At 44.3% G+C, this 21,811-nt stretch overlaps 1 protein-coding gene across 1 annotated transcript in view; it reads right to left on the minus strand.

Moving 5' to 3' along the window:
* Positions 1 to 21,811, minus strand: part of RNF17 (ring finger protein 17) — a 261,161-nt gene that overhangs the window by 21,524 nt on the left and 217,826 nt on the right. The window contains exon 28 of the mRNA XM_040426246.1: positions 18,017 to 18,073. Within this exon, the coding sequence (XP_040282180.1) occupies positions 18,017 to 18,073 (57 nt within the window). The remainder of the gene's footprint in view (positions 1 to 18,016; positions 18,074 to 21,811) is intronic.

The raw sequence follows: 21,811 nt of genomic DNA on the forward strand, positions 1-21,811 counted from the left end.
CATTGACTTTCAATGTAAAGTCAGGAGTCCCTATTAACCCCTTAAGGACCTAGGACGTACCGGTACGCCCTATTTCCCGAGTCCTTAAGGACCCAGGACGTACCGGTATGTCCTGACTTGAAATCTGTATTCCGGCGCCCCAGGGGTTAATTGGAACGGGATTTCGGCTGAAATCATTCAGCCGGCATCCCGTAACAATGCAGGGGGGGGGTCATTTGACCCCCCCGTATCGGCGATCGCAGCAAACCGCAGGTCAATTCAGACCTGCGGTTTGCTGCGCTTTTTGCAGTTTCTGATCCCCGCGGACCCTGACCGCGGGGATCAGAAGCTTTAGAGTGGCTAAAATCATTATTTTTCACCCCCCCCTGCACCCCTGCATGATTTTATGCCGGCGGGTGGTGCGGGGGGGGGGGGGGGGGGTGTCGCAGGCGGTGGGGGCGTTGCGGGAGGTGCGGCAGGCGGGATCGCGATCCCCCGCCCGCCTCCCCATGAACGATCGTTGGCTTCTAGTGGTTATACCAGGGTGCCAGCACATTGCTGGCACCCTGGTATAAATGGCTGACATCTGTGTAGATGTCAGCCGTTTAACCCTTTCCATACCGCGGTCCGTACGGACCGCTGTATGGAAAAAGTTAACCGTCATCGGTCAGGGAGCTCCCTCCCTCTCCATCGGGGGGCTGCTGTGCCTTTGCAGCCCCCCGATGGAGAGGGAGAGAGCCCCCCTCAGCCCCGTGCTTACCCTTCCCCGTCTGCGAAGTTCTGAGCAGACGGAGAGGGTTCCCATGGCAACAGGACGCCTGCTCAGGCGTCCTGCTGTCCATGGTGCTAAACAGATCTGTGCTAAAAGCATAGATCTGTTCAGTGTAAGTGAAATACAGTACAGAACAATATATATTGTACTGTACTGTATTATACAGACATCAGACCCACTGGATCTTCAAGAACCAAGTGGGTCTGGGTCACAAAAATGTAAAAAAAAGTGAAAAAAGTTAAGATAAAAAAAAAAAAACATTTATCACTGAATAAAAATTAAAAAAATAAAAAATACACTACACATATTAGGTATCGCCGCGTCCGTAACGACCTGATCTATAAAACGGTCATGTTACTTTCCCCGCACGGTGAACGCCATAAAAATAAAAAAATAAAAACTATGAGAAAATTGAAATTTTGCCCACCTTACTTCCCAAAAAAGGTAATAAAAGTGATCAAAAAAGTTGAATGTACGCCAAAATAGTACCAATCAAACCGTCATCTCATCCCGCAAAAAATGAGACCCTACTCAAGATAATCGCCCAAAAACTGGAAAAACTATGGCTCTTAGACTATGGAAACACTAAAACATGATTTTTTTTGTTTCAAAAATGAAATCATTGTGTAAAACTTACATAAATAAAGAAAAAGTATACATATTAGGTATCGCCGCGTCCGTATCGACCGGCTCTATAAAAATATCACATGACCTAACCCCTCAGGTGACCACCGTAAAAAAATAAAAACTAAAACGGTGTAAAAAAAGCCATTTTTTGCCATCTTACGTCACAAAAAGTGTAACAGCGAGCGATCAAAAAGTCATATGCACCCCAAAATAGTGCCAATCAAACCGTCATCTCATCCCGCAAAAAATGAAACCCTACTCAAGATAATCGCCCAAAAACTGAAAAAACTATGGCTCTTAGACTATGGAGACACAAAAACATTTTTTTGGTTTTAAAAATGAAGTTATTGTATAAAACTTACATAAATAAAAAAAATTGTATACATATTAGGTATCGCCGCGTCCGTGACAACCTGCTCTATAAAATTACCACATGATAAAACCTGTCAGAGGAATTTTGTAAATAACAAAAAAAAAAAAACGTGCCAAAAAAGCTATTTCTTGTTACCTTGCTGCACAAAAAGTGTAATATAGAGCAACCAAAAATCATATGTACCCTAAACTAGTACCAACAAAACTGCCACCCTATCCCGTAGTTTCTAAAATAGAGTCACTTTTTTGGAGTTTCTACTCTAGGGGTGCATCAGGGGGGCTTCAAATGGGACATGGTGTCAAAAAACCAGTCCAGCAAAATCTGCCTTCCAAAAACCGTATGGCATTCCTTTCCTTCTGCGTCCTGCCGTGTGCCCGTACAGCGGTTTACGGCCACATATGGGGTGTTTCTGTAAACTACAGAATAAGGGCCATAAATAATGAGTTTTGTTTGGCTGTTAACCCTTGCTTTGTAACTGGAAAAAAAATATTAAAATGGAAAATCTGCCAAAAATGTGAAATTTTGTCTCTATTTTCCATTAAATCTTGTGCAACACCTAAAGGGTTAACAAAGTTTGTAAAATCAGTTTTGAATAGCTTGAGGGGTGTAGTTTCTTAGATGGGGTCACTTTTATGGAATTTCTAATCTAGGGGTGCATCAGGGGGGCTTCAAATGGGACATGGTGTCAAAAAAAACAGTCCAGCAAAATCTGTCTTTCAAAAACCAAACCGCGCACCTTTCACACTACGCCCTGCCATGTGCCCGTACAGTAGTTTACGGCCACATATTGGGTGTTTCTGTAAACGGCAGAGTCAGGGCAATAAAGATACAGTCTTGTTTGGCTGTTAACCCTTGCTTTGTTAATGGAAAAAATGGGTTAAAATTGAAAATTAGGCAAAAAAATGAAATTCTCAAATTTCATCCCCATTTGCCAATAACTCTTGTGCAACACCTAAAGGGTTAACGACATATGTAAAATCAGTTTTGAATACCTTGAGGGGTGTACTTTCTTAGATGGGGTCACTTTTAGGGAGTTTCTCCTCTAGGGGTGCATCAGGGGGCTTCAAATGGGACATGATGTCAAAAAACCAGTCCATAAAAATCAGCCTTCCAAAAACCATACGGCGCACCTTTCACTCTACGCCCCGCTGTGTGGCCGTACAGTAGTTTACGGCCACATATTGGGTGTTTCTGTAAACGGCAGAGTCAGGGCAATAAAGATACGGTCTTGTTTGGCTGTTAACCCTTGCTTTGGTAGTGGAAAAAATGGGTTAAAATGAAAAATTAGACAAAAAAATGAAATTCTCAAATTTCCTCCCTATTTGCCAATAACTCTTGTGCAACACCTAAAGGGTTAACAATGTATGCAAAATCAGTTTTGAATACCTTGAGGGGTGTAGTTTCTTAGATGGGGTCATTTTTGGGTGGTTTCTATTATGTAAGCCTCGCAAAGTGACTTCAGACCTGAACTGGTCCCTAAAAATTGAGTTTTTGTAAATTTCTGAAAAATGTCAAGATTTGCTTCTAAACTTCTAAGCCTTATAACATCCCCAAAAAATAAAATATCATTCCCAAAACAATTCAAACATGAAGTAGACATATGGGGAATGTAAAGTCATCACAATTTTTTGGGGTATTACTATGTATTACAGAAGTAGAGAAACTGAAACTTTGAAATTTGCTAATTTTTCCAAATTTTTGGTAAATTAGGTATTTTTTTGTGCAAAAAAAATAATTTTTTTGACTTCATTTTACCAGTGTCATGAAGTACAATATGTGACGAAAAAACAATCTCAGAATGGCCTGGATAAGTCAAAGCGTTTTAAAGTTATGAGCACTTAAAGTGACACTGGTCAGATTTGCAAAAAACGGCCTGGTCCTTAAGGTGAAAATGAGCCCGGTCCTTAAGGGGTTAATATACCATCGGATCAGAGTTTTCTCCAATCCGATGGTATATTTTAACTTGAAGCGTCCCCATCACCATGGGAACGCCTCTATGTTAGAATATACCATCGGATTGGAGTTAGATCATGAAAAACTCAGATCCGACAGTATATTCTAACACAGAGGCGTTCCCATAGTGATGGGGACGCTTCAAGTTAGAATATACTGAGAACTGTGTAATAACTGCCCCCTGCTGCCTGGCAGCACCTGATCTCTTACAGGGGGCTATAATCCGCACAATTAACCCCTCAGGTGCTGCACTGGAGTCCCAGTTTAATCGCCGGGGCTCCGATCGGTTACCATGGCAGCCAAGACGCTACTGCAGTCCTGGTTGCCATGGTTACTTAGCAATTTTAGAAGCATTATACTTACCTGCGATGTCTGTGACCAGCCGGGCGCTCCTCCTACTGGTAAGTGAAAGGTCTGTGCGGCGCATTGCTTATAGCACAGACCTTTCACTTATCAGTAGGAGGAGCGCCCGGCCGGTCACAGACATCGCAGGTAATGCTTCTAAAATTGCTAAGTAACCATGGCAGCCAGGACTGCAGTAGCGTCCTGGTTGCCATGGTTACCGATCGGAGCCCCAGCGAATAAACTGGGACTCCGATCGGAACTCTCCGCTGCCACCAACTGGGGCCATAATATATCTATGGGGGCACAACTGGGGCCATCGTATATGTATGGGGGCACAACTGGGACCGTAATATATGTACGGGGGCACAACTGGGGCCATAATATATGTGTAGGGACACATCTGGGGTCATAGTATATGTATGAGGGCACAACTGGGGCCATAATATAAAGATGGGGGCACAACTGGGGCCCTAGTGCGGCACCTGAGGGGTTAATTGTGCAGGTTACAGCCCCCTGTAAGAGATCGGGTGCTGCCAGGCAGCAGGGGGCAGTCATGTACACAGTTCTTTTAGTATATTCTAACTTGAAGCGTCCCCATCAACATGGGAACGCATCTGTGTTAGAATATACTGTCGGATCTGAGTTTTCACAAAGTGAAAAATCAGATCTGAAAAAAACTGTTATGCAGACGGATCCGTTCGGAACGGATGCAAGCGTTTGCATTATAGGAGCGGATCAGTCTGTGCAGACACCAGACGGATCCGCTCCGAACGCAAGTGTGAAAGTAGTTTTAACCACTTCCCGCAACTGTAACGCCGAAAGGCGTCATTGCGGCGGCTCCCCCAGGCTACGCTAACGCCAATAGGCGTCATCTCGCGTGAGCCGAGATTTCCTGTGAACGCGCGCACACAGGCTCGCGCGCTCACAGGAACGGAAGGTAAGAGAGTTGATCTCCAGCCTGCCAGCGGCGATCGTTCGCTGGCAGGCTGGAGATGTGTTTTTTTTAACCCCTAACAGGTATATTAGACGCTGTTTTGATAACAGCGTCTAATATACCTGCTACCTGGTCATCTGGTGGTCCCCTTTGTTTGGATCGACCACCAGAGGACACAGGTAGCTCAGTAAAGTAGCACCAAGCACCACTACACTACACTACACCCCCCCCCCGTCACTTATTAACCCCTTATTAGCCCCTGATCACCCCATATAGACTCCCTGATCACCCCCCTGTCATTGATCACCCCCCTGTAAAGCTCCATTCAGACGTCCGCATGATTTTTACGGATCCACTGATAGATGGATCGGATCCGCAAAACGCATCTGGACGTCTGAATGAAGCCTTACAGGGGCGTGATCAATGACTGTGGTGATCACCCCATATAGACTCCCTGATCACCCCCCTGTCATTGATTACCCCCCTGTCATTGATTACCCCCCTGTAAAGCTCCATTCAGACGTCCGCATGATTTTTACGGATCCACTGATAGATGGATCGGATCCGCAAAACGCATCCGGACGTCTGAATGAAGCCTTACAGGGGCATGATCAATGACTGTGGTGATCACCCCATATAGACTCCCTGATCACCCCCCTGTAAAGCTCCATTCAGATGTCCGCATGATTTTTACGGATGCACTGATAGATGGATCGGATCCGCAAAACGCATCCGGACGTCTGAATGAAGCCTTACAGGGGCATGATCAATGATTGTGGTGATCACCCCATATAGACTCCCTGATCACCCCCCTGTCATTGATTACACCCCTGTCATTGATCACCCCCCTGTAAAGCTCCATTCAGATGTCCGCATGATTTTTACGGATGCACTGATAGATGGATCGGATCCGCAAAACGCATACGGACGTCTGATGAAGCCTTACAGGGGCATGATCAATGACTGTGGTGATCACCCCCCTGTCATTGATTACCCCCCTGTAAAGCTCCATTCAGATGTCCGCATGATTTTTACGGATGCACTGATAGATGGATCGGATCCGCAAAACGCATCCGGACGTCTGAATGAAGCCTTACAGGGGCATGATCAATGATTGTGGTGATCACCCCATATAGACTCCCTGATCACCCCCCTGTCATTGATTACACCCCTGTCATTGATCACCCCCCTGTAAAGCTCCATTCAGATGTCCGCATGATTTTTACGGATGCACTGATAGATGGATCGGATCCGCAAAACGCATACGGACGTCTGAATGAAGCCTTACAGGGGCATGATCAATGACTGTGGTGATTACCCCCCTGTAAAGCTCCATTCAGATGTCCGCATGATTTTTACGGATGCACTGATAGATGGATCGGATCCGCAAAACGCATCCGGACGTCTGAATGAAGCCTTACAGGGGCATGATCAATGACTGTGGTGATCACCCCCCTGTCATTGATTACCCCCCTGTAAAGCTCCATTCAGATGTCCGCATGATTTTTACGGATGCACAGATAGATGGATCGGATCCGCAAAACGCATCCGGACGTCTGAATGAAGCCTTACAGGGGCGTGATCAATGACTTTGGTGATCACCCCAAATAGACTCCCTGATCACCCCCCTGTCATTGATTACCCCCCTGTCATTGATTACCCCCCTGTAAAGCTCCATTCAGACGTCCGCATGATTTTTACGGATCCACTGATAGATGGATCGGATCCGCAAAACGCATCCGGACGTCTGAATGAAGCCTTACAGGGGCATGATCAATGACTGTGGTGATCACCCCATATAGACTCCCTGATCACCCCCCTGTCATTGATTACCCCCCTGTAAAGCTCCATTCAGACGTCCGCATGATTTTTACGGATCCACTGATAGATGGATCGGATCCGAAAAACGCATACGGACGTCTGAATGAAGCCTTACACGGGCGTGATCAATGACTGTGGTTATCACCCCATATAGACTCCCTGATCACCCCCCTGTCATTGATCACCCCCCCTGTCATTGATCACCCCTCTGTAAGGCTCCATTCAGACATTTTTTTGGCCCAAGTTAGCGGAATTATTATTTTTTTTTTCTTACAAAGTCTCATATTCCACTAACTTGTGTCAAAAAATAAAATCTCACATGAACTCACCATACCCCTCACGGAAACCAAATGCGTAAAAATTTTTAGACATTTATATTCCAGACTTCTTCTCACGCTTTAGGGCCCCTAGAATGCCAGGGCAGTATAAATACCCCACATGTGACCCCATTTCGGAAAGAAGACACCCCCAGGTATTCCGTGAGGGGCATATTGAGTCCATGAAAGATTGAAATTTTTGTCCCAAGTTAGCGGAACGGGAGACTTTGTGAGAAAAAAATTAAAAATATCAATTTCCGCTAACTTGTGCCAAAAAAAAAAAAATTCTATGAACTCGCCATGCCCCTCATTGAATACCTTGGGGTGTCTTCTTTCCAAAATGGGGTCACATGTGGGGTATTTATACTGCCCTGGCATTCTAGGGGCCCCAAAGCGTGAGAAGAAGTCTGGTATCCAAATGTCTAAAAATGCCCTCCTAAAAGGAATTTGGGCACCTTTGCGCATCTAGGCTGCAATAAAGTGTCACACATCTGGTATCGCCGTACTCAGGAGAAGTTGGGGAATGTGTTTTGGGGTGTCATTTTACATATACCCATGCTGGGTGAGAGAAATATCTTGGTCAAATGCCAACTTTGTATAAAAAAATGGGAAAAGTTGTCTTTTGCCAAGATATTTCTCTCACCCAGCAAGGGTATATGTAAAATGACACCCCAAAACACATTCCCCAACTTCTCCTGAATACGGCGATACCACATGTGTGACACTTTTTTGCAGCCTAGGTGGGCAAAGGGGCCCATATTCCAAAGAGCACCTTTAGGATTTCACAGGTCATTTACCTACTTACCACACATTAGGGCCCCTGGAAAATGCCAGGGCAGTATAACTACCCCACAAGTGACCCCATTTTGGAAAGAAGACACCCCAAGGTATTCCGTGAGGGGCATGGCAAGTTCCTAGAATTTTTTATTTTTTGTCACAAGTTAGTGGAAAATGCAGATTTTTTTTTTTTTTTTCATACAAAGTCTCATATTCCACTAACTTGTGACAAAAAATAAAAACTTCCATGAACTCACTATGCCCATCAGCGAATACCTTGGGGTCTCTTCTTTCCAAAATGGGGTCACTTGTGGGGTAGTTATACTGCCCTGGCATTCTAGGGGCCCAAATGTGTGGTAAGGAGTTTGAAATCAAATTCTGTAAAAAATGACCTGTGAAATCCGAAAGGTGCTCTTTGGAATGTGGGCCCCTTTGCCCACCTAGGCTGCAAAAAAGTGTCACACATCTGGTATCTACGTACTCAGGAGAAGGTGGGGAATGTGTTTTGGGGTGTCATTTTACATATACCCCTGCTGGGTGAGAGAAATATCTTGGCAAAAGACAACTTTTCCCATTTTTTTATACAAAGTTGGCATTTGACCAAGATATTTATCTCACCCAGCATGGGTATATGTAAAAAGACACCCCAAAACACATTCCTCAACTTCTCCTGAATACAGAGATACCAGATGTGTGACACTTTTTTGCAGCCTAGGTGGGCAAAGGGGCCCATATTCCAAAGAGCACCTTTCGGATTTCACAGGTCATTTTTTACAGAATTTGATTTCAAACTCCTTACCACACATTCGGGCCCCTAGAATGCCAGGGCAGTATAACTACCCCACAAGTGACCCCATTTTGGAAAGAAGAGACCCCAAGGTATTCGCTGATGGGCATAGTGAGTTCATGGAAGTTTTTATTTTTTGTCACAAGTTAGTGGAATATGAGACTTTGTATGAAAAAAAAAAAAAAAAAAAAAAATCATCATTTTCCACTAACTTGTGACAAAAAATAAAAAATTCTAGGAACTTGCCATGCCCCTCACGGAATACCTTGGGGTGTCTTCTTTCCAAAATGGGGTCACTTGTGGGGTAGTTATACTGCCCTGGCATTCTAGGGGCCCGAATGTGTGGTAAGGAGTTTGAAATCAAATTCTGTAAAAAATGACCTGTGAAATCCGAAAGGTGCTCTTTGGAATATGGGCCCCTTTGCCCACCTAGGCTGCAAAAAAGTGTCACACATCTGGTATTGCCGTACTCAGGAGAAGGTGGGGAATGTGTTTTGGGGTGTCATTTTACATATACCCATGCTGGGTGAGAGAAATATCTTGGCAAAAGACAACTTTTCCCATTTTTTTTATACAAAGTTGGCATTTGACCAAGATATTTATCTCACCCAGCATGGGTATATGTAAAATGACACCCCAAAACACATTCCTCAACTTCTCCTGAGTACGTAGATACCAGATGTGTGACACTTTTTTGCAGCCTAGGTGGGCAAAGGGGCCCACATTCCAAAGAGCACCTTTCGGATTTCACTGGTCATTTTTTTACAGAATTTGATTTCAAACTCCTTACCACACATTTGGGCCCCTAGAATGCCAGGGCAGTATAACTACCCCACAAGTGACCCCATTTTGGAAAGAAGAGACCCCAAGGTATTTCGTGATGGGCATAGTGAGTTCATAGAAGTTTTTATTTTTTGTCACAAGTTAGTGGAATATGAGACTTTGTAGGAAAAAAAAAAAAAAAAAAAAAAATCATCATTTTCCGCTAACTTGTGACAAAAAATAAAAAGTTCTATGAACTCACTATGCCCATCAGCGAATACCTTAGGGTGTGTACTTTCCGAAATGGGGTCATTTGTGGGGTGTTTGTACTGTCTGGGCATTGTAGAACCTCAGGAAACATGACAGGTGCTCAGAAAGTCAGAGCTGCTTCAAAAAGCGGAAATTCACATTTTTGTACCATAGTTTGTAAACGCTATAACTTTTACCCAAACCATTTTTTTTTTACCCAAACATTTTTTTTTTATCAAAGACATGTAGAACTATAAATTTAGAGCAAAATTTCTATATGGATCTCGTTTTTTTTGCAAAATTTTACAACTGAAAGTGAAAAATTTCATTTTTTTGCAAAAAAATCGTTAAATTTCGATTAATAACAAAAAAAGTAAAAATGTCAGCAGCAATGAAATACCACCAAATGAAAGCTCTATTAGTGAGAAGAAAAGGAGGTAAAATTCATTTGGGTGGTAAGTTGCATGACCGAGCAATAAACGGTGAAAGTAGTGTAGTGCCGATTTGTAAAAAAGGGCCTGGTCTTTAGGGGGGTATAAACCTGTGGTCCTTAAGTGGTTAAAAGGGGTTGTCTTGAATCTCTTTTTCTTGAAAAGGTTACAATAACAAGTTAACACTTATCTTACCGGTCCTCCTGAAAATGACATTACTGTTTTGCATGAACTGTGTTTGGGCTGTGTGGCTGCAGAGAGGGCGCATTTCTGAAGGCTCGCTCTTGGGCTACAATTGAGCTACAGCCACAATCTTAGTCTCGTTTGAAAGCAGAGAATCTAAGCTTTAAGACAAGGCTAGAATTGCAGCTGCTATAAAAAGGGAAAAAAAATACAGAAAAAAGGTAATAATGCACTTAATAAAACAAATGCAAGCATTATATATGGACCACGCCCTCACTCTGATGTATTAAAATCTGAGACACTTAGCCAATATATTTTGATCAAAACACATCTGTGCCCGCCTATTAAGCTCCAAGGTGGTACCAGGTCAGGCGGGTCCTACGCTAAACCTACCTAAGCCGTTGGGCTTCTATGTTCAGGAGCGCAGACACCGCACATATGGTGTGCTGCTCCTAGTCACCTCCATGTGCATCGAGGAACCAATGGGAGGAGAAGCAAGCACTCCTACATGTACCACTTAATCAAGGCGGTCTATTGGATAGGAAGGGCAAAAGTATGCTACTCCCAAGATAAAATAGGAGCGTATTCACACTTGAAGGTGCCACTCCCTCAAGCATATACTACATAAAAATTTTTTTTTACATCAGAATGAGGGCTTGGTCCATATATAATGCTTGCATCTATTTTATTAAATGCATTATTATCTTTTTTCTGTAATTTTTTTTCATGAATGTGGCCAGGGACATCCACCCATTTATCTATCGTATATGATGTATTTATCTTAGTTTTTTCTGTAATTTTTCTGCTATAAAAATGATTTGTAAAGGCTGTATTTCCATTTTTATGAAAGTTAGCACCATACTCCTGGTCTTGTTTTAACCCCTTAACGCATAAAGCCATACATCTATGGCAATATGCATCCACAATTGTATAGAGTGGGCTGCTGCGTTGAGCTTGCTCCATTTGCAGCTGGTGCCGCCTGTATAATACAGCAGAAATTAAACAGAGTTAAGGGTATGGCTACATGATCTAAAAAAGGGTATAACGTACTGCGACATGTTTTGTACTGATAGTCAATAGTGGCACATTGCGACTGCGATGCGACAATCGCACAAAAATACAACTTGGATGGATTTTTGTGCGACTGTCGCAGCAAGTTGCAGTTTGACACCATTGACTATCATTACAAAAAAATGTTGCGCTAGCCTAAAGGGGCTCTCCAAGACTCAGACTTCACACACACACAATATACATATATATATATATATATATATATATATATATATATATAAAATAAAAATAATGGCAGCAGCAGCACCAACCTGTATTTAAAGATGGGTGCTAGCTCCAAGGGGAAAAAGCTTGCCCAGAATATAAAGGATGTGTTTATTCACCCATAAGTGACGGGCCGTTTCGGCTCCAACATGAAGCCTTTCTCAAGAAGGCTTCATGTTGGACCCGAAACGGCCCGTCACTTATGGGTGAATAGACACCGCTTTTTTTCGATTACAATTTGGAGTGCTGCTCTGCTTTATATATATATATATATATATATATATATATATATATATATATATATATATAAAGAAATACACACAGGTCCATAAATATTGGGACAATTCTAACATTTTTGGCTCTATACACCACCACAATGGATTTGTAATGAAACTAACAAGATGTGCTTTAACTGCAGACTGTCAGCTTTTGTTTGAGGGTATTTACATCCAAATCAGGTGAACGGTGTAGGAATTACAACAATTTGCATATGTGCCTCCCACTTGTTAACCACCTCCGGACCGCTGTACGCAGATTCGCGTTCCGGAGGTGGCAGCCCTGCGCTCAGCGACGCATATACGCGCCATCTCGCGTGAGCCGGGATTTCCTGTGAACGCGCGCACACAGGCGCGCGCGCTCACAGGAACGGAAGGTAAGAGAGTTGATCTCCAGCCTGCCAGCGGCGATCGTTCGCTGGCAGGCTGGAGATGTGTTTTTTTTAACCCCTAACAGGTATATTAGACGCTGTTTTGATAACAGCGTCTAATATACCTGCTACCTGGTCCTCTGGTGGTCCCCTTTGTTTGGATCGACCACCAGAGGACACAGGTAGCTCAGTAAAGTCCCACCAAGCACCACTACACTACACTACACCCCCCCCCGTCACTTATTAACCCCTTTTTAGCCCCTGATCACCCCATATAGACTCCCTGATCACCCCCCTGTCATTGATTACACCCCTGTCATTGATCAACCCCCTGTAAAGCTCCATTCAGATGTCCGCATGATTTTTACGGATGCACTGATAGATGGATCGGATCCGCAAAACGCATCCGGACGTCTGAATGAAGCCTTACAGGGGCGTGATCAATGACTGTGGTGATCACCCCATATAGACTCCCTGATCACCCCCCTGTCATCGATTACCCCCCTGTCATTGATCAACCCCCTGTAAAGCTCCATTCAGATGTCCGCATGATTTTTACGGATCCACTGATAGATGGATCGGATCCGCAAAACGCATCCGGACGTCTGAATGAAGCCTTACAGGGGCGTGATCAATGACTGTGGTTATCACCCCATATAGACTCCCTGATCACACCCCTGTCATTGATCAACCCCCTGTAAAGCTCCATTCAGATGTCCGCATGATTTTTACGGATGCACTGATAGATGGATCGGATCCGCAAAACGCATCCGGACGTCTGAATGAAGCCTTACAGGGGCATGATCAATGACTGTGGTTATCACCCCATATAGACTCCCTGATCACCCCCCTGTCATTGATCACCCCCCCTGTCATTGATTACCCCCCCTGTAAAGCTCCATTCAGATGTCCGCATGATTTTTACGGATGCACTGATAGATGGATCGGATCCGCAAAACGCATACGGACGTCTGAATGAAGCCTTACAGGGGCGTGATCAATGACTGTGGTTATCACCCCATATAGACTCCCTGATCACCCCCCTGTCATTGATTACACCCCTGTCATTGATTACCCCCCTGTAAAGCTCCATTCAGATGTCCGCATGATTTTTACGGATGCACTGATAGATGGATCGGATCCGAAAAACGCATACGGACGTCTGAATGAAGCCTTACACGGGCATGATCAATGACTGTGGTGATCACCCCATATAGACTCCCTGATCACCCCCCTGTCATTGATCACCACCCCTGTCATTGATCACCCCCTGTAAGGCTCCATTCAGACATTTTTTTGGCCCAAGTTAGCGGAATTTTATTTTTTATTTTTTTCTTACAAAGTCTCATATTCCACTAACTTGTGTCAAAAAATAAAATCTCACATGAACTCACCATACCCCTCACGGAATCCAAATGCGTAAAATTTTTTAGACATTTATATTCCAGACTTCTTCTCACGCTTTAGGGCCCCTAGAATGCCAGGGCAGTATAAATACCCCACATGTGACCCCATTTCGGAAAGAAGACACCCCCAGGTATTCCGTGAGGGGCATATTGAGTCCATGAAAGATTGAAATTTTTGTCCCAAGTTAGCGAAACGGGAGACTTTGTGAGAAAAAAAATAAAAAATATCAATTTCCGCTAACTTGTGCCCAAAAAAAAAAATTTCTATGAACTCGCCATGCCCCTCATTGAATACCTTGGGGTGTCTTCTTTCCAAAATGGGGTCACATGTGGGGTATTTATACTGCCCTGGCATTCTAGGGGCCCCAAAGCGTGAGAAGAAGTCTGGTATCCAAATGTCTAAAAATGCCCTCCTAAAATGAATTTGGGCCCCTTTGCGCATCTAGGCTGCAAAAAAGTGTCACACATGTGGTATCGCCGTACTCAGGAGAAGTTGGGGAATGTGTTTTGGGGTGTCATTTTACATATACCCATGCTGGGTGAGATAAATATCTTGGTCAAATGCCAACTTTGTATAAAAAAATGGGAAAAGTTGTCTTTTGCCAAGATATTTCTCTCACCCAGCATGGGTATATGTAAAATGACACCCCAAAACACATTCCCCAACGTCTCCTGAATATGGCGATACCACATGTGTGACACTTTTTTGCAGCCTAGGTGGGCAAAGGGGCCCACATTCCAAAGAGCACCTTTAGGATTTCACAGGTCATTTACCTACTTACCACACATTAGGGCCCCTGGAAAATGCCAGGGCAGTATAACTACCCCACAAGTGACCCCATTTTGGAAAGAAGACACCCCAAGGTATTCCGTGAGGGGCATGGCGAGTTCCTAGAATTTTTTATTTTTTGTCACAAGTTAGTGGAAAATGATGATTTCTTTTTTTTTTTTTTTTCATACAAAGTCTCATATTCCACTAACTTGTGACAAAAAATAAAAACTTCCATGAACTCACTATGCCCATCAGCGAATACCTTGGGGTCTCTTCTTTCCAAAATGGGGTCACTTATGGGGTAGTTATACTGCCCTGGCATTCTAGGGGCCCAAATGTGTGGTAAGGAGTTTGAAATCAAATTCTGTAAAAAATGACGAGTGAAATACACATCTGGTATCTCCGTATTCAGTAGAAGTTGGGGAATGTGTTTTGGGGTGTCATTTTACATATACCCATGCTGGGTGAGAGAAATATCTTGGCAAAAGACAACTTTTCCCATTTTTTTTATACAAAGTTGGCATTTGACCAAGATATTTATATATCTCACCCAGCATGGGTATATGTAAAATGACACCCCAAAACACATTCCCCACCTTCTCCTGAGTACGGAGATACCAGATGTGTGACACTTTTTTGCAGCCTAGGTGGGCAAAGGGGCCCATATTCCAAAGAGCACCTTTCGGATTTCACAGGTCATTTTTTTACAGAATTTGATTTCAAACTCCTTACCACACATTTGGGCCCCTAGAATGCCAGGGCAGTATAACTACCCCACAAGTGACCCCATTTTGGAAAGAAGAGACCCCAAGGTATTCGCTGATGGGCATAGTAAGTTCATAGAACTTTTTATTTTTTGTCACAAGTTAGTGGAATATGAGACTTTGTAAGAAAAAAATAAATAAATAAAAAAATCATCATTTTCCGCTAACTTGTGACAAAAAATAAAAAGTTCGATGAACTCACTATGCCCATCAGCAAATACCTTAGGGTGTGTACTTTCCGAAATGGGGTCATTTGTGGGGTGTTTGTACTGTCAGGCCATTGTAGAACCTCAGGAAACATGACAGGTGCTCAGAAAGTCAGAGCTGCTTCAAAAAGCGGAAATTCACATTTTTGTACCATAGTTTGTAAACGCTATAACTTTTACCCAAACCATTTTTTTTTTACCCAAACATTTTTTTTTATCAAAGACATGTAGAACAATACATTTAGAGCAAAATTTATATATGGATGTCGTTTTTTTTTGCAAAATTTTACAACTGAAAGTGAAAAATGTCATTTTTTTGCAAAAAAATCGTTAAATTTCGATTAATAACAAAAAAAGTAAAAATGTCAGCAGCAATGAAATACCACCAAATGAAAGCTCTATTAGTGAGAAGAAAAGGAGGTAAAATTCATTTAGGTGGTAAGTTGCATGACCGAGCAATAAACGGTGAAAGTAGTGTAGGTCAGAAGTGTAAAAAGTGGCCTGGTCTTTCAGGGTGTTTAAGCACTGGGGGCTGAGGTGGTTAAGGGACCAAAAGTAATGGGACAATTGGTTTCTCGGCTGTTCCATGGCCAGGTGTGTGTTATTCCCTCATTATCCCAATTACAATGAGCAGATAAAAGGTCCAGAGTTCATTTCCAGTGTGCTATTTACATTTGGAATCTGTTGCTGTCAACTCTCAAAATGGGATCCAAAGATCTGTCACTATCAGTGAAGCAAGCCATCATTAGGCTGAAAAAACAAAACATCAGAGAGATAGCAAAAACATTAGGAGTGTCCAAAACAACTGTTTTGGACATCCTTAAAAAGAAGGAACGCACCGGTGAGCTCAGCAACACCAAAAGACCCGGAAGACAACTGTGGTGGATGACCGAAGAATTCTTTCCCTGGTGAAGAAAACACCCTTCACAACAGTTGGCCAGATCAAGAACACTCTCCAGGAGGTAGGTGTATGTGTGTCAAAGTCAACAATCAAGAGAAGACTTCACCAGAGTGAATACAGAGGGTTCACCACAAGATGTAAACCATTGGTGAGCCTCAAAAAACAGGAAGGCCAGATTAGAGTTTGCCAAACGACATCTAAAAAAGCCTTCACAGATCTGGAACAACATCCTATGGACAGATGAGACCAAGATCAACTTGTACCAGAGTGATGGGAAGAGAAGAGTATGGAGAAGGAAAGGAACTGCTCATGATCCTAAGCATACCACCTCATCAGTGAAGCATGGTGGTGGTAGTGTCATGGCGTGGGCATGCATGGCTGCCAATGGAACTGGTTCTCTTGTATTTATTGATGATGTGACTGCTGACAAAAGCAGCAGGATGAATTCTGAAGTGTTTCGGGCAATATTATCTGCTCATATTCAGCCAAATGCTTCAGAACTCATTGGACGGCGCTTCACAGTGCAGATGGACAATGACCCAAAGCATACTGCAAAAGCAACAAAAGAGTTTTTTAAGGGAAAGAAGTGGAATGTTATGCAATGGCCAAGTCAATCACCTGCCCTGAATCCAATTGAGCATGCATTTCACTTGCTGAAGACAAAACTAAAGGGAAAATGCCCCAAGAACAAGCAGGAACTGAAGACAGTTGCAGTAGAGGCCTGGCAGACCATCACCAGGGATGAAACCCAGCGTCTGGTGATGTCTATGCGTTCCAGACTTCAGGCTGTAATTGACTGCAAAGGATTTGCAACCAAGTATTAAAAAGTAAAAGTTTGATTTATGATTATTTTATGTCCAATTACTTTTGGTCCCTTAACAAGTGGGAGGCACATATGTAAACTGTTGTAATTCCTACACCGTTCACCTGATTGGGATGTAAATACCCTCAAATTAAAGCTGACAGTCTGCAGGTAAAGCACATCTTGTGTCGATGTCCCAATATTTATGGACGTGTGTGTGTGTGTGTATATGTGTGTGTGTGTATATATATATATATATATATATATATATATATATATATATATATATACATACACACACACACACACACATAGTGATGGCCAGTTCGCAGACAAACAAATGCGATCTGCCATCTTTATTCCCAAGCCCGGCGATGCAGAGGTAAGTCCTCGGAACTGCCTGCTCCCGGTGACCGTATGTGTTTCAGAGCGGCTCGCGGCGCAGGTACGGACTTACCTCTGTATCGCCAGGCTTGGGAATAAAGATGGCAGATCGCATGTGTTAGTCGGTGAACACTGCGAACTGGCAATCACTGTATATATATATATATATGTGTGTGTATATACACAAACACACACTTTTTTTGTGGTTTACATGTACATCACTCACTATGTTGCATGAAAGAACTTGTTACTTTAATCTATGGGTCTGTACATTTATCCTGATGCCAAATGTGTATATTGTCTATGTACAGTTCACAAGCCATAACTTGTGTTTTTCCCTATTGATGTAGCCAAATGAAGATTTTTATTGCAGAATAGATTATGGATACATGTAAATTAGGGATTGTAGGAGTCGTCTGGGAGCCACAGTGTATCAATAATTATTTTCTATTGTGCTGAAAATGCATATTTAAAATGGATTCAATTGGTACATATATTTTTATACAGGTTCCCACAGCATCCACGCACAAAATGAAAAGTCACCATTTACCTGAAAGTCAATTCGCCAAATTTTCTCATAAGAAATATCTGTAATGCAGTTTGTCTCCTGAAATAAAGACAAACATTAAAATATCTGAATGTTTCCACGCTACCTGCATGTGCTGTTGACAAATCGAATTCTATGAGTGAAGGGTTTTAACATTTGCAAGAACAATCGTTCCTTCCCCTCCCCCCCTCACATCACCCTTCATAATGGTAAAGTGAAATGAAAGCAAACACATTGAAGAGGTGATGCGTTTTGCATGCGGCAAAAAAAAAAAAAAACTAACAAAAAAAAGAAATGCATACAATGACCGCTGCACAGAGCATTCCTAGAACACTCTCCCATAGACAACAGTGTGGTCCCTCCTGACCATTGTATCTATGGCCCACAGTGGATGCTGTAAAGTATCTCTATCAATGATGTTGGAGGGTTTGACCACTGCAATAATTGGATTTTTTGTTACTCATCGTAAAATCCCTTTCTCGTCTAGTTCACTGGGGGACACAGCAAAGACCTTGGGGTATAGCTGCTGCTGCCACTAGGAGGAGAACACTAAGCAAAAAGTGTTAGCTCCTCCCACCAGCTATACCCCTCCTGCAGACACTGTGCTAATCAGTTTGTACGGCAATAGGAGACATAACATGAGTAATTAGGAAAATGACCCTATGCAACCAACAACATACCCGAGCCAAGGGGAAAAAAAACAAAAAAAAAAAACAAGGGCAACCATGCACAATGCACCATGCAGATAACATACATGAGGGGTAAATGCTGTGTCCCCCAGTGAATGAGATGTGAAAGGTATTTTACTGTAACAAAAAATCCCATTTTCTCTTCTAATTCATTGGGGGACACAGCAAAGATCTTGGGACTTTCTAGAGCAGTCCCTATGGGTGGGAAGACAAAGCATGAGTGCTGTCAATGCATCATTGGTTGCAGCACCCTGTGACCAAGAGCCGCCTCAGACCATGCCAAAGTATGCCCCTAGAGAACTTTGAGAAAGTGTGTAGGGAGGACCAAGTACCTGCCTGCAAAGGGGGAAACCTTGTGCAATATCGCTCAAAAGGCACAAACCGCTTTGGTGAAATGAGCCACCACCACGGTGGTGCCGTGCCCTTGGAACGAGAAGCCTCGCTGATCAATGTCCTGATCTAGTGCCTGATAGTTCAGGGACCAAGAAGAGAAGGTCCAACTTGCAAAAGGGTGCCATCCTGTCCAGATAGGTTTTGAGTGCACGGACCATGCCCAAGGTGTGAAGTGCTTCCTCCTGGGGGCGGGCTAGGGTTGGACAGACAGAAAAGAGGACTACCTGAACTCCATCTGAACGAGGACACCACCGTTGGCAGAAAGGAGGGAACGGGTCTCAGGACGACCTTGCCCTGATGCAGAATCGGAAAGGGAGGCCTAGTTGAGAGCGCAGGGAGCTCAGACATGTCGTATAGATGTAATGGCCACAAGAAAGGCAACTTGCCAATAGAGAAGGCTTAGAAGGGGGACAACTGCAGAAGTCCCAAGGAGGAGTAGGCCGACAGTATATGGGTGCCAGTTGTGTAACTCCCTGGGTAGATATACGTACTGACAAGATGTAAGCCAAGGGGTGTTGAAGAAAATGGAAAGGGACCGCGATCCTGTAAAATGGTGGTTCCAACCACCACACAGTCAAACGAAGAGTGTCTGAATGTGGGTGGAAGAACTGACCCTGGGAGAGGAGGATAGTGTCCATGGGACGTCTGCTAGCAGAGCCACCAAATCAGCGTGCCACAACCTGCGCTGGGGAACCACTAGGGAGTCAGTCACTTTCTCTTGGGGGTCCGGGATCGGACCACAAAGCGTAGTACTGTGTTGTCCAACTTAAATGCCATCAGGTCGACGTCCAGTGTCCCCCATTTGTTGCAGACTGTTGAAAATGTCAGGATGGAGAGACAATTGGGGTCCACATGTTCCGGAGGTCTACTATCCAGCAGTCCACTCCCGGGATACGTACTGCTGACAGCGCTGGAATTGCTTTCTCCGCCCACTTGAAGTTCTTTGCCGTCTCTTCCGCTACACCTTGGCTGCGAGTTCCACTTTGGTGATATAGGGAAGCCACCATGGTTGCCCTATCGGATTGAATCCAGACTGGCCAGCCCATCAACAGCTGAGTACAGTGTCTGAAAGCTAGACGAATCGCCCAAGCTCCAAGATGTTGATAGGGTGTTGCGCCTTAGTAACAAATAAACCATTAGCAGTGACAACAAAAGACAGTACCACCACTTCGTCTGGTGCGGGGAACATATGCGAACCGTGTATGTGATTACTCAATCTCCTAAGAGAGGCTATGCCGATATCATCACAGAATTAAGGCTACTTTCACACTTGCGTTCGGTGCGGATCCGTCTGGTATCTGCACAGACGGATCCGCACCTATAATGCAAACGCTTGCATCCGTTCAGAACGGATCCGTCTGCATAAACAGCTTTTTAAGATCTGAGTTTTCACATCGTGAAAACTCAGATCCGACAGTATATTCTAACACAGAGGCGTTCCTATGGTGATGGGGACGCTTCAAGTTAGAATATACTAAGAACTGTGTACATAACTGCCCCCTGCTGCCTGGCAGCACCCGATCTCTTACAGGGGGCTGTGATCCGCACAAATAACCCCTCAGGTGCTGCACCTGAGGGGGTTAATTGTGCATATCATAGCCCCCTGTAAGAGATCAGGTGCTGCCAAGCAGCAGGGGGCCAGACCCCCCTCCCTCTCCAGTATTAAATTCATTGGTGGCAAGTGTGGCCCCCCCTCTCTCCCTCCCTCCCCAGTATTAAATTCATTGGTGGCCAGTGCGGCCTCCCCTCTCCCCTCCATCATTGGTGGCAGCGGAGAGTTCCGATCGGAGTCCCAGTTTAATCGCTGGGGCTCCGATCGGTTACCATGGCAGCCAAGACGCTACTGCAGTTCTGGCTGCCATGGTTACTTAGCAATTTTAGAAGCATTATACTTACCTGCGCTGTCTGTGGCCGGCCGAGCGCTCCTCTTACTGGTAAGTGAAGGGTCTGTGCGGTGCATTGCTTATAGCACAGACCTTTCACTTACCAGTAGGAGGAGCGCCCGGTCTGCCACAGACAGCGCAGGTAAGTATAATGCTTCTAAAATTGCTAAGTAACCATGGCAGCCAGAACTGCAGTAGCGTCTTGGCTGCCATGGTAACCGATCGGAGCCCCAGCGATTAAACTGGGACTCCGATCGGAACTCTCCGCTGCCACCAATGATGATGATGGGAGTGATTTTAATTAAGGACGGACTGGCCACCAATGAATTTAATACTGGGGAGGGAGGGGGGGTTGCACTGGCCACCAATGAATTTAATACTGGGGAGGGAGGGGGGCCGCACAGGCCACCAATGAATTTAATACTGGGGAGGGAGGGAGGGACGCACTGGCCACCAATAAATTTAATACTGGGGAGGGAGGGGGGGCCGCACTGGCCACCAATGAATTTAATACTGGGGAGGGAGGGGGGGCCGCACTGGCCACCAATGAATTTAATACTGGGGAGGGAGGGAGGGGGGGCAGCACTGGCCACCAATGAATTTAATACTGGGGAGGGAGGGAGGGGGGGCAGCACTGGCCACCAATGAATTTAATACTGGGGAGGGAGGGAGGGACGCACTGGCCACCAATGAATTTAATACTGGGGAGGGAGGGGGGGCCGCACTGGCCACCAATGAATTTAATACTGGGGAGGGAGGGAGGGAGGGATGGATGCACTGGCCACCAATGAATTTAATACTGGGGAGGGAGGGGGGGCCGCACTGGCCACCAA

The sequence above is a fragment of the Bufo bufo genome, chromosome 3, assembly GCF_905171765.1.
Source record: "Bufo bufo chromosome 3, aBufBuf1.1, whole genome shotgun sequence".
NCBI lineage: Eukaryota > Metazoa > Chordata > Amphibia > Anura > Bufonidae > Bufo > Bufo bufo.